Source organism: Chelonoidis abingdonii, chromosome 2, assembly GCF_003597395.2.
Source record: "Chelonoidis abingdonii isolate Lonesome George chromosome 2, CheloAbing_2.0, whole genome shotgun sequence".
Classification (NCBI taxonomy): Eukaryota; Metazoa; Chordata; order Testudines; family Testudinidae; genus Chelonoidis; species Chelonoidis abingdonii.
The window spans coordinates 4703698-4721542 of NC_133770.1; the positions used below are offsets into that span (position 1 = coordinate 4703698).

The 17845-nt window shown below is 42.9% G+C and overlaps 1 protein-coding gene across 1 annotated transcript in view; it reads left to right on the forward strand.

Annotated features, from left to right (window-relative positions):
* SMARCC1 (SWI/SNF related BAF chromatin remodeling complex subunit C1) overlaps positions 1–17602 on the forward strand; it is a 198748-nt gene extending 181146 nt beyond the window's left edge. The window contains 2 exon segments of the mRNA XM_075061930.1: positions 13480–13656; positions 15494–17602. Of these exon segments, the coding sequence (XP_074918031.1) occupies positions 13480–13656; positions 15494–15582 (266 nt within the window). The 3' untranslated portion in view covers positions 15583–17602.
* The last annotated feature ends 243 nt before the right edge of the window (positions 17603–17845 follow it).

Below are 17845 nucleotides of genomic sequence, written 5' to 3' on the forward strand. Positions count from 1 at the left end.
GTGTCTCCCAGAACTGCAGCACCAATTTGAAATACAGACAGCATACAGCCAATATTCATAATTTCAACTACGAAAATGATACAGACATACAGATAGCATAATCATAACCAGTAACCCGTAACCTAGTCTTAGACACCTTATATGACCCCCTTTACATAGGATTTGGTGCCACTACAGTACCTTGGTTGCAACCCATGTTCTATATGGTCCCAGTTTATATCAATAACGTCACACCAGGTTTCTCCCCTCTGTTTGTTGAAGCAGACAAAAGGCCAGTTGGTGCTGTATTTTTAAGGAGAACCTCTTAGAAGCTTCAGAAGAGGAACTCTGCTGCAAATGTTCCAGTGGTGCAGCCTGCGGACGCTTCTGTTACTAGGGAGAAAGGGCTTAGAATGGGGTAGGCAACCTATGGCACGTATGCCAAAGGCAGCACGCAAGCTGATTTGCAGTGGCACTCACACTGCCCAGGTCCTGGCCACCAATCCGGGGGGCTCTGCATTTTAATTTAATTTTAAATGAAGCTTCTTAAAGATTTTAAAAACCTTATTTACTTTACATACAACAATAGTTTAGTTATATATTATAGACTTAGAAAGAGACCTTCTAAAAACACTAATGTATTACTGCACGCGAAACCTTAAATTAGAGTGAATAAATGAAGACTCAGCACACCACATCTGAAGGGTTGCCGACCGCTGGCTTAGAATCTGGATGGCTTGTTGGAATTTGGCATTTCTTCCCCTCTCCCTCCTTCAGAGACTGCTTGGAGACACTGTCACAAGTGCTTGAGAACCAGCAGACAAGTCAGTCTTCATTGATTTGGGAATTCTTTGACGGGGAAGTCCTTTTCAAGTCCCGGCCCAATCCTCCTCAAAGGGGAAAAGCGCTCTTGCGCGCACACACTCACACTCTCTCTCTCTTTTTCAAAGGGATCTTGGAGTCGTTTGCATGAGAAGATTTATATTTTTTTTCTGACTCCTTTCTGTCCAAAAGCAGGCTCTGGGTTCCCTCAGGGTGATCCCCTTTGTTTCCTCTCTAATTACATATTGGAGAGACAAGGGACAGAGGGGCTTAAAACCCTCCTTGTGAGCTAAGGGTCAGATTTTCAAAGGTATCTACAATTCTGAAGATGCAGATAGGCATCTAGCTTGCATTGAAATGAATGGGAGTTAGGCACCTAGCTGTTTGTGAAAATCCAGCCCTAAATCCCAAACCGTAGACACCATCTAGGAAGAGGAAGCAATCTCCTGTTGGAAGCAAGTATGTTCCCGCCAAAAGAAAAGCACAAAAAAAGTCTTAAGAATCATTCCAGATTCTCCTCCACTGGCTCTAGCTTCTAGAAGATGGCAGGAATTCTGTTTTCCATTATGATCTCAAGCCAGTCAACGTGCTTTCCACCAGCTATGTTTGAGCCTTCTGACAGCGACCATCGAGATCCATCAGTAAAAGAGGGTGAACAAGCTACGTCCAAGGGAAAATATCTTCCAGTGGAAGAGGAACTGGTCTGTGCAATTTTCAGACTACCTTCCTGCCCATTCAGAGACTGTTTTGATGAGCTCCCCATGGTGAAAATGCAGCCCCCCCTTCCCCCCATTTGCTGTGGATAAAAGGGTCCTCATGGTTTTCACCTCTTAGTATTAAATTCACTAGAAATATGCCACAACATCGAAGTGAATAATTGTATTATCAGTTGTTAAAATTTTGCCTTGTATGTTCACACATCATCCAGAACCAGTTTTCTGTGATGTGGAGGTTGAAATTATTCCATGAATAATTTTGTTGTTAGTTCTTGTTAGTAGCATGTTTGCAAGCATTTCATAGTGAGTGTCCAAAATTCAGAATTTGAGCTGTTTTTAACTATGTCCACATTAGTCAAACCATATGTTTCATTTTCCACACTGGCTTATTGTAACTCCAAGTCATTTTTCCTCTGCAAATGTTCAGACTTTTGGATTCATAATTTTCTTCTTGCTAATATTCTCCAGTGTTCACTTAAATTACTGTATTCTGTTGAATGCTCCTGCCACTAAACTCATTTTTCTAGGGTCACAGAAGGAGTGTAAACTGATATTGGTGGGAAATGCTTTGCAGAATTCTCCCAGTTGCAACCTGATAGATAATTGTGTAATTATGGACTTGTTAATTTGTGTTAAAACTGTAACTCTTTATAGTCATGTGAAGCCTGGCAGGGGACTATATTCTGTGTATTCTTGATTGCTTGGTATAATTCCTTTTTGACAGAATGACCAGCATTAATTCTACTTAAAGCCTGGCTTTAAAGTTCCTATACTGTGTCTTTAGTATTGCCTGGTGGTCTTAGCGTATGTACCATGTGCCTCCAGTGGCACATGACCATGATTCAGCACCAAATGTGGTCCCCTGGTTGGATTAGCAGCTTTCCTAACCCCAGGTGGGTACTAAGGGGGAGTGTGACTTGAACGAAGGCTGTTAACACCACAGTAGGAAAGGGAAATTTTTGTGCACATGCATCTCTATTGCACTGTAAATAACCATTGAAACCCTTGCAAGTAGAACGCTTGAGTCTTTCCACTAACAAGATGGTAGCTGCATCATCTCACCTGTGAAAGCCTCACCATGCAAAAGTATTATGTAGAATAGCAAATAAGAGTCAGCCAAGGGACAACAATTCCATTGAGGTTGTTATATGATGGTTTAACTGCTTCACTTGTCCTGGCTTTTTGATGTCATCAAAGCCTCTCCAGTGAGTTTAAGCACTTCCTAACCCCGTACACATATATATTATTTAAGATGCGTACATATTTTAAGGTAGCCAGTGCAGCCCTGCGTAGCGATTGTCCTCATTCATATAGATGGGTAAGCAGCTTGTCACTTCTTGCAAAAGACTCTTACCATGTATGTGAAATGTTAAAGGAAAAACAATGGTGAGCCTCCAGCTGCTAGGGGTCCAGTCTGACAGGACCAAGAAAGCCCCAGAACAGAGCACTTTGGCGTTCAAGCTGGTGCTTGTATAATCAAGTTGGTGCCTGTATAGTCTACAGTGAATGAATTGTGCTAGAAGGAAGAGACAGAAATATAATATGCATGTGAAGCGGAAACTGCCTCCCTGGAGATTTGATGCTAAATGAGTTATTGTGGTTATTTAGTTACAGTTCTTGGCTCTAGAATTCTGTCTGCGGCAGTGTATTGGGGAGGACACACTAAAATAAGGACATGTCTTGAAGATTAGTTAGCAATATGAGTTTCTGACTCTGCTTCTGAAAATCATTCACAGTAGGAAAGAGGCGTGTCTAGTGACACTACAAAACTTGTCCTGCAGTGAAGCCTGCAGGCAACACCTTGAAAGAATTCCTGTTCTCACCAATCTAACAGAAATGTCTCGAGCATCTCGAAAGTGATTTATTCACGCAGGTGAGAGCATGATTTCGTGCAGAATCATCATCTGCTCAGCAAAAGAGCACTAGGAAAACTGCTAAGTGGAGCAAGGGTGGCTCCAAGGCTGGAGCTACAGGTGCCAACTTTCCAATGTGCCGGGGGGTGCTCACTGCTCAACCTCTGGCTCTGCCACAGGCCCTGCCACCACTATAACCCTTTCCACCCCCTTCCCTGAGCCTGCTGTGCCCTCGCTCCTTCCAGCCCCCTCGGAGCCTTTTGCACACCATGAAACAGCTGGTGGAGAGGGAGGGAGAGGCGCTGATCATTGGGGTTTCCAGTGGGCAGGAGGCGCTGGGAGCGGGGACGGAGGAGCGGATGCGGGGCTACTGTCATATTACTGTGGCTCTTTGGCAAGGTTCACTGGTAAATTCTGGCTCCTTCTCAGGCTCAGGTTGGCCCCCCTGGAAGTGGAGAGTCAGTGTTTCATCCCTTTTCAGAACTCATGGCCCCAGGAGTTGCGTCCTCCCACCCTTAGCACTGATTGCATTAGCAGTTGGCCATTTGTTTAAGGGGTGTGCTAATGAGAAGGAACTTGGAAGTGAATGTTAAGAAGACTACAAAACTTTTTTCTTCTTTCCCCCACCCCCACTTTAAAATAAAAATAGTGAAACCTGTCTTAGGACCCAACACCGTAGCCCCTCAAATGACCTTTAATGGAGGTGAGACATCTAATACAGACCTTGGGGTAGTCTGTTAAGGATGTCTTCATGTACCAGTTTCACTGTAACATAAATACGTGTGTCATGCAGTACTAGTGAGAGTAACACTTCCTTAGCACGTACTAGAAAATATCTAAAATCTGTAAACGCATAAGGATTTTTCAGCAAGCTGAATCTCATTTTAGTGAATCTTTCCGTTTTATCTTCTCAAACGTCTGCTGTTTTTAAGCTCTCTCCTTTATGTAGGTCACATTTTGACATTTTCTGCTTTAGCCTGTCTTTTTGAAGTTATATCTTTCTCATTAAGTGAAAAGGAATATTATCTCTGTAGAAATAACATTTCATTTTGCCATGCTGACAACTGTAAACCCAATTGCTTAATCCAGGTTTGGCTAGGTACTGTTTGTTGAATGAACTCTTCGTGTGAGATAGAATGGAGATGTGATAAGATCATCTCTTGCAAGTATCATTAGCTGCCTTTAAAATAAAATTCCATGCATTCTGCTGCAATAAGCTAAGAAATAAAAAAGCTAGTCTTGCCCTTAAACACACATACACAGAACTTCTCTGGGCAGTGTTAAAGCCCCATCTCATGGGTGGTTTAAGGAAAAGTGCAATACAATATAATGTTCTAAATTTACAAGGAAGATATTCACTGGAACTAATTGTAGCATTAACAGACAGATACATAGTTGTCTTCTGGACAGTAGTGTAGAGTAGGACTCAGGAAATAAACTCATGATACAAAATAAGCCTTTGCTTCTCCATATAAAATTTTGAGTTAAATTCCTTTAATATTGTCTTAACCAGCCGTTAATACAACAATAGAACCCATACCTTACTGCAGCTCTGAAGAGCTCTGATTTTTTCCATCTTTCCAAGAAGCCCCTGTCTACACTAAAGCTTACAACTTCATTTGAAACTGTTTCCATACAGTTTTTATAACTATATTATCCGTTACTGTATGTTGCCTAGAATGGCCGTCTGTAGCATGAATTATCCCAAAGGGTTTTAAGTAATGTTGGTTGTTCTATAATGTGGACAGAGAAGCCTTGTTATGCAAAGCAAGGGAAGGAAAAGGAGAGAGCCAGCCTAGGCTTGGAGATTCTCATGTTTCAAGTGGGGGGAAGGATACTACTTGAGACAATCTGACAGGAGAAGATGGAAGAGCCCTGGTGCCCCTTGCAGGACCATATCCGTGGTGGGTGGGGTCTGTTCTGCATCAAATGGTGGTCCCCAACTGGGCGTCTCTCCTTTCCATACCCATCTTTTTTCCATACAATACACATGAGTTCATCTTGGTTTCATCTTTACTAGGCTCTCTTTTGGCCCACAGGTGGTGTCTGAATTTTGCTGTTTCTTCCTGCATAGTATCTCCAAGATCCTAATGTCCTTTTCTGTCAAAACTCTTATCCAAGCCCTGATCAGCGTGTGTCTTGGCTAATGTAATCTCCTTCATGCTTGCCTCACTGCCTGCAATCTCACATCCTTCCACTCCATTCAAAATGTTGCTGTTAAAATAATCTTCCTGTTCATCGCTGTCACTTCCTTTTTCAGTCCTTCCACTTGGTCCCCTTCTTTGTTCCGTCAGACATAAGCTGCTTGCCCAGACTAACAAAGCATTCCACAATTTACTCCCACTCTCTGTGACTTCTTACTTTAGCACAAGGCTGGTTCCTGCCTTTGCTCCACCAGCCTCAGTGGCGTTATTCTCCACTTCTCTGGTGAGGTCCTCTTTTATCCCCTTTTAGGTGTGGTCTTGTATCAGAAAGTGGCTGTGTAATCCTGGATGTGGTGGTTACCCAGCTCTCGATGATTTTTTGATAGATTTTAGTGGTCATAAAAATAACCAAGCACTAACTTCAGCCAGACCCAGTGTGAGCAGGCTGCCACATGGGTCTCCCAAAGCACTTCACTCCTGATCTGCCAAACCCCGGCTGTTCAGGGGCCCTCCAGAGCAAAAACAATCAACCCAGACAGTAGTGGTGGTTATGTGATGTGAATAAATTAGGGCTGTAGAGCAACTAAAAAAATTAATTGTGATTAATCGTGTGATTAAAAAAACGATGTAATTAGGGCTGTAGAGCGACTAAAAAAAATTAATCGTGATTAATCATGTGATTAAAAAACTAATCGCACTGTTAATAATAGAATACTATTTATTTAAATATTTGTGGATGTTTTCTACATTTTTCAAATATATTGATTTCACTTACAGCACAGAATAGAAGGCATACAGTTCTTACTTTATATTTTTATTACAAATATTTGAACTTTAAAAAACAAGAGAAATAGTTTTTTTCAATTCACCTAAAACAAGTACTGTAGTGCAATCTCTTTGCCATGAAGGTTCAACTTACCAACGTAGATTTATGTACAGAAAATAACTGCATTCAAAAATAAAACAATGTACAACTTTAGAGCCTACAGGTCCACTGAGTCCTACTTCTTATTCAGCCATTTGCTCAGACAAACAAGTTTGTTTACATGTGCAGGAGATAATGCTGTCCTCTTCTTTACAATGTCACCTGAAAGTGTGTACAGGCATTCACATGGCACTGTTGCAGCTGGAGTTGCAAGATATTTATGTGCCAGATGCGCTAAAGATTCATATGTCCCTTCATGCTTCATCCACCATTCGAGAGGGCATGGTCCATGCTTATGACAGGTTCTGCTCAATAACAATCCAAAGTAGTGCGAACCGATGCATGTTCACTTTCATAATCTGAGTCAGATGCCACCAACAGAAAGCTGATTTTCTTTTTTGGTGATTTGGATTCTGTAGTTTCTACATCAGAGTGTTGCTCTTTTAAGACTTCTGAAAGCCTGCTCCACAGCTTGTCCCTTTCAGATTTTAGAAAGCACTTCAGATTCCTAAACCCCGGATCGAGTGCTGTATCTATTTTCAGAAATCTCCCATTGGTACCGTCTTTGTGTTTTGTCAAATCTGCAGTGAAAGTGTTCTTAAAATGAACAGTATATGCTGAGTAATCGTCCAAGACTGCTATGACATGAAATATATGGCAGAATCCGGGTAAAACAGAGCTGGAGATGTACAATTCTCCCCAAGGAGTTCAGTCACAAATTTAATATATTATTTTTTTAATGAGCATCATCAGCATGGAAGCTTGTCCTCTAGAATGGTGGTCAAAGCACAGAGGAGCATACAAATGTTTTGCATATCTGGCAAGTAAATACCCTGCAATGCCAGCTACAAAAGTCCGATACAAAAAGCCTGTTCTCACTTTCTGGTGACGTTGTAAATAAGAAGTGGGCAGTATTATCTCCTGTAAATATAAACAAACTTGTTTGTCTTAGCAATTGGCTGAACAAGAAGTAGGACTGAGTGGACGTGTAGGCTCTAAAGTTTTGCATTATTTTGTTTTTGAGTGCAGTGATGTAATAAAAAATCTACATTTGTAAGTTGCATTTTCATAATAGAGATTGCACTACAGTACTTGTATGAGGTGAACAGAAAAATACTATTTCTTATTTTTACAGTGCAAATATTTGTAATAAAAAATAAAGTGAGTAGTGTATTTGAAAATGTAGAAAAACATCCAAAAATGTTTAATAAATTTCAATTGGTATTCTGTTGTTTAACAGTGCAATTAAAACTGCGATTGTGATTGATTTTCTTGTTAATCACATGAGTTAACTGCGATTAATCGACAGCCCTAGAACAAAATGAGAATAGAGAGAGACACACACACAAGTTTATTTCACTTGTGAGCTAATCCAGGTTTGGATACAGGTGTCTAGGTGTTAAAGGCTAGTATGCCAACCCCACTGCACTATCAAGTTCCTAACCTGACTTTTCATAATCGTTAAAATATCTGTGCCAAAGCCATATACACATCTTCCCAGAGCCCGGGTTGACTTCAGTTGCACAGCTAGATCCCTCCATTAAGCATCGATTTCTTTGTCAAAAGCGTCAGTGTCTTGATTGCACTGGGAAGGCCAAAACATTTCAAGCTTTACAGGAACATAAAATCTGTTGGGACAGATGGAAAAATATTTAATAAACTTATGGTCAGGGGAAGAGAGTGTGAACTCTATCAGTGTTTTCTGGTTTTGGGTTTCAGGGTATAAGCTATGTTGCAAAGGCAACCACTAAAGCAGCAAGCTGCTGTCTGAGGGTTCATTGTCATAAAGATGTAGGGGCACTAATAGAAATCCTATAGATTTAGGACTGGAAGGCACCTTGATAGACCCTGCACTCAAGGCAGGACTAAGTAATATAGAGCCCATCCCTGACAGGTGTTTGTCTAACCTGTTCTTAAAAACCTCCAGTGATAGAGATTCAACAACTTGCCTAGATAATTTGTTCCTATGCTTAACTACAGTTAGGAATTTTTTTTTTAATGTCTAACCTAAATCTCCCTTGCTGCAATTTAAGCCCATTACTTCTTGGCCTGTCTTCACTGGTTAAAGAGAATAATTTATAACCTTCTTCTTTGCAACAACATTTTACATACTTGAGGGCTGTTATCATGTCCATCCGTCTGTCCCTCCCTTCCCCCTTAGTCTTATCTTCTCTTTACACTAAACAAACCCATTGTTTTCAATCTTCCCTCATTGGTCATGTTTTCTAGACCATAAGTCATTCTTGTTACTCTCCTCTGGACTTTTTGCAGTTTGTCCACATCTTTCTTGAAGTGTGGTCCCCAGAACTGGACAATACTCCAACTCTGAGGCCTTATCAGTGCTAAGTAGAGCAGATGAATTACTTCTCATGTCTTGCTTACAACATTCCTGCTAATGCATCCCAGAATGATGTTGGGTTTTTTTTGCAACAGTGTTACATTGTTGGCTCATATTTAATTTGTGATCCACTCTAACTCCCATATCCTTTTCTGCAGTACTCCTTCCTAGGCAGTCATTTCCCATTTTTTGTATTTGTGCAATTAATTATTTCTTCCTCAATGTAGTACTTTGTATTTGTCCTTATTGAATTTCATCCTCTCTACTTCAGACCATTGCTCCAGTTTGTCAAGATCATTTTGAATTCTAATCCTGTCTTCCAAATGGAAAAGAGGAGTGTAAATGTGGTTGCAGAATGCTTTGAAGGAAATATCATGGTTAGAAGTTTCCTTCCTTAGGTGGTTCAGGTTAATGGCTTGTGCTCCTGTCTAGATTGCTAAATAGAATAGGATTTTTCTTGTCTAAATTCTGTATTACTCTGATTCGGCTCAGAATTTTAGTAGCTTGATACCAGCCAGATAAGCTCTCACATCTCCTGCAGTTCTAGGGAAAATCCTGACTCATGGTGCTGACCAACTGACCTCATCTTATCTTGGCCCTCATTTTCAAATGAGCTTTGCTGCAAGGCTGATCTGCATTTTCGCATGTGACAGTTAGTAGCTGAGGGATAGGGAGAAAGTACAATGGTGCTCTTATACGCTGTTAAATTTGGCTGTGCAAAAGGAATAAGAGGCAATTGCTTCCCATCTTCCTGCCATATTCACCTGTTCAAAGCTACAAGTTGAAATTTCCCAGAGTCTAAACACTAACACACAATGACCCCTATCAGAAGTTTTGCCTAGGGGGTTAATCTGCACTCTTCAGGTTTTGGTGTTTGTATGGAGAGGATCTGGATGGTGAAAGATTGGGGGGTGTTCTCATTCTGGAGCTGCCTGCCACCACATAGGACCTATACTGATCCTAGAAATTTTGATTTATTTCTAATGTAATGGGTTACCATGACTTTAAACCTCATCCCCAAGCTGGTTGTGGCTTTCTCTCACACTACCTACCATGCCCTTGTTGCTTGTTCTTCACCTCTAAGAGCGACCTGGACCAAAACAGACGTGTATGCCTGCTTAAATCCTCTTATCTGACTGGGGTAACTCTTTTCGTTGCTCTTGTTGTCTGTTTACTACAAGGGGAAGGGAACAAGCCAAGCTAGGTAACTCCTGGCTGAACTTGTTTGAGAGGAATCTGATTTCAGATATCTGCAGCTGTAAATGGTGTGCACTGTACTTGCCCTCACAGTGCATACCTGTGAAGGACCGTACCACATCTGTGTTGGGGTTTGGAAGGCTTCAGTGACTCCTGTAGCAAGTGTCTTCAGGAAGTCTGCCACCTCCAGTTTGCACTTTAGATCCTTGACTGGAGAAGCAAGGATTCATTGCGATGGTCTTCGACGTACACCTGTTCACAATCACCAGAGTGGAAACTATTTTGCTGAAGGGGGAGGAGAGGATTCTCAAATCCAAACAGCTTTTCTGGTTGGCTGCTGCTCCTTTTTAATTTGTGACAATGGAAACGTCACAGACTTGCATTACGGGCCACTGACCAATGTGTGCATGGATAGATTTAGAGGTTTCTCTCCTCTTTATGTAACTGTTTCCTCCTCCTCCCCACCCCCCAAAAAAAAATTTTTTTCCATATGATTTTTTATAAAATCTGTTTGCTGCAGTTATGAGGGAAATTGGCATATGATTGGACAATTTGCGGCTTTTATTGAGTTGAAGGGTTATTAGAGCAGTTGGTCATTACGGTATGATGTTAACTTAATCCTCTTTTCTTCAAGGACTTCTGTGCATTTCCACTAATGGGTTTCAGCACCTCTGGCACTGAGCTGTGGAAGGTGTGTAAGAAAGCTGGATGTGCTGGGATGGTGTTAGGAGCACTCTCACCCAGAAATGATGTAATTGGCTTGATATAAGGAAGCACACTCCCCATCCACCTTAGTTCTGTTGCCACAAGCTGATGGATCTACCTCTCCTGTATGCAAAGCTAGTTAGTGTTCTTTGTTAAAATAGGTTATTTGTGATCGTTGGCCTCCAGTTACCCTGAGACCATGTCTGGTCCTGAATGATGTAAGGAGTCAAAGGATACGTGACCTGTTCAGCCATCTTTCCGGAGACAAATGCACATGTTCAGTGCCTTATGTGCCTGGGAGACGTGCATGTAGTTTCCCAGTGGAAGTCCACCATGCTTGTACTCTTTGGGCAAGCAAGAAGAGTCTGCAAATGTATTTGGCTTCAATAAGCCACCAATCCTGCAAGAGATTTGAAGTCTGCTTCTGTGCTTTGAGGTCTTCTGTCATGTGACCTGAAACACACCTAAGCACTTCTGCCTCCTTTAACGTTGGGCTGACAGTCTGCCTCCCTCAGCCCAATGCCTACAGTGTCTGAGCTTCCCATCTGGCACCAGCTTCACAGTCTCGACTGATATCACAGTGATATTGGTTCTATTGTCTGCACCAAAGACACCTTTGGTACCATTAGAATCAATGCCAGTGAACGCTATAAGCGAAATGCACGCTTCCAGATCTCTGTGTGACCCCTGCTCCACGGCCCAAGAAGAGGGAGCATTCTGACTTGTGGAGGGAGTCAAAGGAGAAAAAGCGGCATCATTCTCATTCTCGACCAGTGACCCATGTTTCCTGACACCGGCTTCCACACACACCTCTCCTTAGCTGGAGGCTTCGTGGCTGACTTTTGTAGATCCATCCGTGGTGTCTGTATACCACTTCTGTTGAGTATTTCCACCCTCATCTGGGGACTCCAGTCAAATCTGTTGTCTATGCCTCTGCTGCTTGACTTTGTGCAGCAGTATTCACCACCAGTTTCAATCAGGAACCTTCTAGTGGAACCTGAGTTCTCCTTGGAACCACATTTGCAAATTCTGCTGTTCCGGAAAGCCCAGCTGGCTTCCTTGATCTGAGACTCCGTTGGCATGGAATATCATTCTGCAAAGCCCTGTTCAGTTACTCACATGGCCTTACATTTAAGACTCTGTGAAGGCATTCATAAATACTGCCGAACCCAGCACTTCACTATCGGCTGCTCTGGTACTAACACTGACAACCTGCTGGTATTGGAGGCACCTGCACCATGTAGAAAGTTGTTCTGGCACCAAACCTCCCCCAGTGCTGTTGTCTTCAAGAACTCCTGTGTTCCAGTCCATGCAGATACCATCGGCCCAACCTGCTAAGGAAGAGTGGCAAGTGTATGATTGGCAGGAAGCTTCCTCAGATGAAATCAGACCATGGCATGCTGTCTGGCGTACCTGTCGGGCAGCAGGATTGGGGCACAGGGGCTTTCCCCACTTCACCTGCCCGGAGCTCCTGCCAGGAAGTGATGTCAGGGCACAGGGGCTCCTGTTTTTCTGCCCCCTCTCCCCACCCTTGGCCGGGTTCAGAACAGCCCAAACAATATTGTAGGTGAGAGTGTATGTAATTTATTTGGAGTTGGCTCCTCTCAGCTATTAGACTTGCAGACAGGTCCAGTTGCCTGAAAATCTACAGTGATGCTGTCCGTGGTGCTGACTTTCTTTGAGTCTATATTACATTATAAATTTCTTAAGAATAAAGTTTGAAGGATGCTGAATGAGTAATAGATCCTAATAAAACTGTTAGTTCATTTAAGCATCTCGTCCAGTAACTGAACTTCAGCAGGCATTACAGACGTATGTATTTTTGTGCCTAGTTACTGACTTTTGGTCCTAAATACAGACCTGTGAATTTTCCTGGCTTTTAAATTCCACCATGGTCTTAATGCTATTTTGTATGTGTGCTTGGTTGTTCAAGAAGGTGGGTGTGGGGCTATGTTTAAGAGATTCTATAATCAGACAGTTTATTTTACATAATTACCTGGGGTCGGGGATGGAAGGGATCTTTTAAAATAATCCTACCTTACATTTGTAAATAGCTACAATCCATGGATTGTAGCTAGCTTCCCTAACTAAAGTACTGCAGCTATAAAGTGTGTGTTCCCTGAATCCTGCAGAAGTCAGTGTAATGGATTATGGACTCTCTCTCTTCAAATGGGGTTTTAAAATCCAGTCAGGGAGTTATAGGTGTTTTGACATTGAAAATTCTAAGTTTTTCTTGATACTCCTGAAACTTAAAACACCAAGGAGGCTGCACTCCCAGAGGTCTTTATAAGAAACCTTCCTGATACTGAAATCAAAATGTGTTTTACATTGTGCAGGTATTTCCGGTATCATTTGTAGCTGGGTGACTGCGGCTCTGCTATTCAGTTAATCCATTACTCCTTCTCCCTGCCCTTTTTACTGAGCACTTTGCTGTTTTGAAGCCTCATTCTCCCTGTGCAGTTTGTAGTTCATCTTCAGAGGCCACTAAAAATCACCTCTTTACCCCGATTCCTTCCCGTTCTAGAGGCAACTGTGAATAAACTCCTCCTCCAGTTGCATGTTGTGTTGTAAGGTTTTAGCGACATTAAGATCTCCCGGCAGTTCCTCTTGAAAGGAGTGTTATTCAGTGGTGGGAAGCTTGTCCTTTGGGATGAGCACAGATGGCATTTGGAGTGGAAGCACAGAGGTGAATCTGAGCACAGGAGATTTTCCTCTTCCTGCTCAGAGAACAATTAGGCCACATTTTTCCACTTATGTATTTTAACTGTTTCATTGCAATCTCTCTTTAATGTCCCTGCAGGACAGATGCCAGGGCCAGGTTCAATGATACCTGGGCAGGCCATCCCAGGCCGGATGATGTCATCTGTGTCAGCCAACATCCACCCAGCCAGCGGTGGCCCTCCCCCATCTGGCATACCACCAATGTCAGGAAACATAATTGGACCTCGTGTTCCCCTAGCAGCTCCAAATGGCATGTGTAAGTAGGTTTTCAGAATTAGCTCTGCCTGAATGTACCTACTGTTTTTTTCCATTGCTTGTCTCGTTAATACTGGAAAAGTGTTTGTAGTTTAAACCCTTTTTGTGAGTGCTGTGGGAACCATCAATCTGTGTTTTTAGCAGCCAAAAATCTCTATCAAAGGGGGTGTTGGAACATTTAAAAGTGTCTGTCTCTTTCTCCCTCCCTCCGGGCCCCCCCCCCCCCCCAAAGAAAACATAGCATGTGTTACTGCTCCTTTGATTAAGTTGTAAAGGTTGTGAGGCGTTGTGGTCACCATGAAAACCGGTCACAGCTTGATCCAGAATAACACACAGGAGTGGGTTCAAAACATAACTGTGACTAAATCACTAATTAGTAGTGACCACAGTATAATTAAGTGCAGCAGCATCATACCAAAAACTAGCACTGTGAATTTCATCTTCAGAAAAGGGGAAGATTTAAAATAGGAGGAAGCTAATTAGAAAGAAACTGAAGACATATGGGCCAGATCCTCCACTGGTGTAAATCTAGATGGCTTGATTGGTTGATGGTACAGTAGCTTGCACCAGCCAAAGGTCTGGTCCAAAAGCCTTTAGACTTTGCATGGAGGTTACTTGAACAGCTGCAAGAGACGCAGAAGTTACGCATACCCATAAGCCCCCCCCACCCCCACCCCACTCCACCCAAAAAAGCAGGAAGGCTTGTCTGGTACAGGGCTCCTTGCACTTTCTTTAGAAGTATGTGCCGCTGTCCATTTGCACTGACGGGATAAGGGACTGGCTTTGCCACTGGCCTGACCTAGTATGATGATACCTCTGCAGTGCTCCTGAAATGTCAGCCCTTTATGAGCTGTCACTATACGGTGGTACCTGAAAGTATTGCCATTACCTGTTAGCAAAGTTACAGATCAAACGCTGCTGTCTCAGACAGGGGTGCGAGGGAAATGCTGACTCTTTAATGGTAACTGCTGTGAACAGAAGTGTCTTGTTCTAGTGCTACTTGTCCCTGGATTTGTCTCGTCTCCCCTTCTTATGCTGTTTCTTTCCTTTTCCTTCTCCCATATTACTGGAACTCCACCACTGACAGCGTCCTCTTTCTGCTGAATTGACTTCCCCATTCTCTCCTTCATTCCTGACTTTCTCCCTCTCCTGAACAACCCCGTCTTACTCCATTAGTGCTCTGATCACTGTGCCTGAAACCCGGCCTTTCTACCTACCCTCATTCTTCTCTCCCCACTGTGCCACATCTTCAGATGTCTGCCTGTGTTGGCACCTACATATGCTTCTTGAATCTGTATGTGCAGAGCTGTGCTTGTAAAGAGTATTGTTACATCTGCTTTAAACAGACAAGAGGCTTGGTCTAATGCTCTTAAGCACAGGACTGAGAGATGGGGAACAGTGAAGTGCTAAACCCAGGTCTGACATTAACTCCCTCCATAATCTCAGCAAGCTGCTAAATCAGACACCCACTCTGTACAAAGTAGGGATAGCACTTCCCTACCTCGCTAGAGGAACGTGAGTGTGTACTGTGCTTTGAGGATGAAAAGCACAGTACACGTTCAAAGTGTTAATCATAGAATGTGGAATGGAAAAGCCCTAGAGGGTCATGGCCATCTCCAGGAGCCAGTGCAGTTCACTGCAGTGCCCAGCCTAGTGTGAAATAATTCCAGTGCTAGGCCCTCCTCCGTTTCCCTTTGGAAGCCATGTGTCATTGCTATCCGTAGATGGATTTCGTAAGGAAATGGCTCAGCTTCTTATGCATCATTTAAACCTCTTGATAAACTTTTCTACCTCTTCTGGTTCTGGTGCTCACATGCTTCTCTCCACTGTATTTGCAGATCCCCCTCCATCGCAGCAGCCACCACCACCAGCTGATGGGGTGACTCCACCTACAGCGGGAGCAACTCCGGCCTCAGCAGCTCCCTAACGCATCCAACAACAACTAATTTCTAGAGCTGATCCCTAGAACCAAGATAGTGGCGACCAAAAATGGATTTCCTCAGTTTCCTTCTGTTCCTTTCAGGGGAGTTTGGTCTCCTGTCGGCCTGCCTGCACCTCCTCCCCTCTCACCGACTTTATGGTCTGGCATTATTTGGTTGTACTCCTTTGGGGAGCTCTTACACTGAACACATTGAGCAGTAATGTTACCTTCATGTTGCTGGCAGGACGTCCTTCACACGTTTGTCTGTTTACCTTATGGAATGAGTGCTCTGCGCTGGTTTTCCTTTATCTTGCTGCTTCTGCTGATTAATCTTTGGATTCTCTTTAGAGATGGAGAGGGGCTTTTAGGTTGGAGGCATAACTGAATATTAGGCTGTAGTAGGTGGTGGGTTCCATCCATAGTCTCTGAGGTGTAATCTACTGTGCAGTGTGCAAGGCATCGAGTAAATAGAACAACCAGTGGCTTGAGCACATAAGGGAGAGTGAGGGAGGAGTTCTCCTTCCACTGCCTTGGAGCGGAAGCTTTGTTAATTCTGACCATATTCATTACAGGTAGATAATCATTAAGGACAATAGCTGAGCCCCAAGGCTGCCTTGCTAACTTATTAAAGAAAATATTGATCCGATGTGAATAGAGCCAGGAGTGAATCAGTTAGAATCAAACCACTCTGAGCTTTATTGCTCCAGTTTATATTTTATTTTGTGTTTAATTGGAAGGAGGAGACGTTTGTAGTTGAATCCTCTTCCTTCTGGGTAGTTTGGTACAGTAGCCAACTGAGGAATAAAATAATTTTTAGTCCCTCTGTTTTTGGAGCATATACTTTTTTCTTTTAAAATTGAACTTAAAAAAAAAAAATAGTAGATAGCAATGAAGTGCTAGTGTATGGGATTGGGTTGGGATGGCTGGGGGGGTGAACGCCAGAACTACCTCTTGCAGTCAGCCGGGCTGGGCAGAATTCAGCGAACGTGGTCCTTTTTTCTTTCTGGACTGGGATTGGAGGTGGGAGAATACTCGCTCCTCTGTTCACACTTCACCCTCCACTTGCTGAGCTTTGTCATTCCATTCTTTGTTGGGCAGTGGGGGAACAGCTTTGGCAGTAGACTCCAAGCATGTTCCATGATTAGAGGCGATTGAGAAGGCCAACACAATCCCACTAATATGGACTGAGTTTGGACTGCCAAATGCTGTTCCTTGCCCTCATCATTAGCGACTGCATGGTTCACATCCTCTGTGTGGTTCAGACCCTCTCCTTCCAGAGAGCTTTCTGACAAGCATCCTCACCAGTGCAATTAGGATCATTCTGGGGTGGATCTCTGTGATCAGGAGTGTAAGATGGGCTGTTTATTTTAAAGCTTGACCACAGCTATTTCACTAGTGAGGTGGAGGATCTGAAACCCACAGAGCTATTTCATAAAGAACAAATACAGATTTGCCTTGAAGAGCACTCAAGTGCTTGATGCCTCGAAATGTTAATAATTGAACTTTCCAGACCCTGACAATTTGCGCACATATGTGAAGTAACCATTTTTGGGCTGTCTGCACATCAACTCCATGCCCATACAATTGTACTTGGCCTTGTTACTTCCAGTGTATAGAAATAACACTTTCCCGATGTCAAGCCCCAAGAATCTGCAGTGCCTAGCAAAAAATGGTCAGGGCCTCTCCTCCCCCCCACCTTTCATAAAACAAATCCATTCCACATGTTACCTTTCCCTCCAGGGTCTTTGGAGCGAGCATGGAATTCTGGTTCAGGCCGTGGTCCAGTTTAGAATAACCTCAGGTTGTTTTTAGTGTGATCAATTTCAAATTTAAAGGATCCAGATGGAGACTATTTTTTACTGTACTAGTGATGATCCTACAAAGTACCTGAATTCTTAACGCTGTTGTGTTTCTGTATAAATACACGTGGCAACTTTTTCATCTGATCCTCTGTATAGGGCCGGTTTTATTCCTGCAACACAGCCACCCAATTTTGTGAAATAAAAAACATGGTTTTTGTACAAAACTGTTTTGCAAATCTGTGGGGAGTTGAAGTAAATTCTCATGCGCAATATTCTGAGATGTAGGTATCAAACTGTTTTCAGAAAATGCATTGGCTACAGCTAAGTATATACAAGTCTAAGCTTCAGAGGGGTAGCCATGTTAGTCTGAGTCTGTAAAAGCAGCAAAGAATCCTGTGGCACCTTACAGACTAACAGACGTTTTGGAGCATGAGCTTTCGTGGGTGAATACTCACTTTGTCAGATAC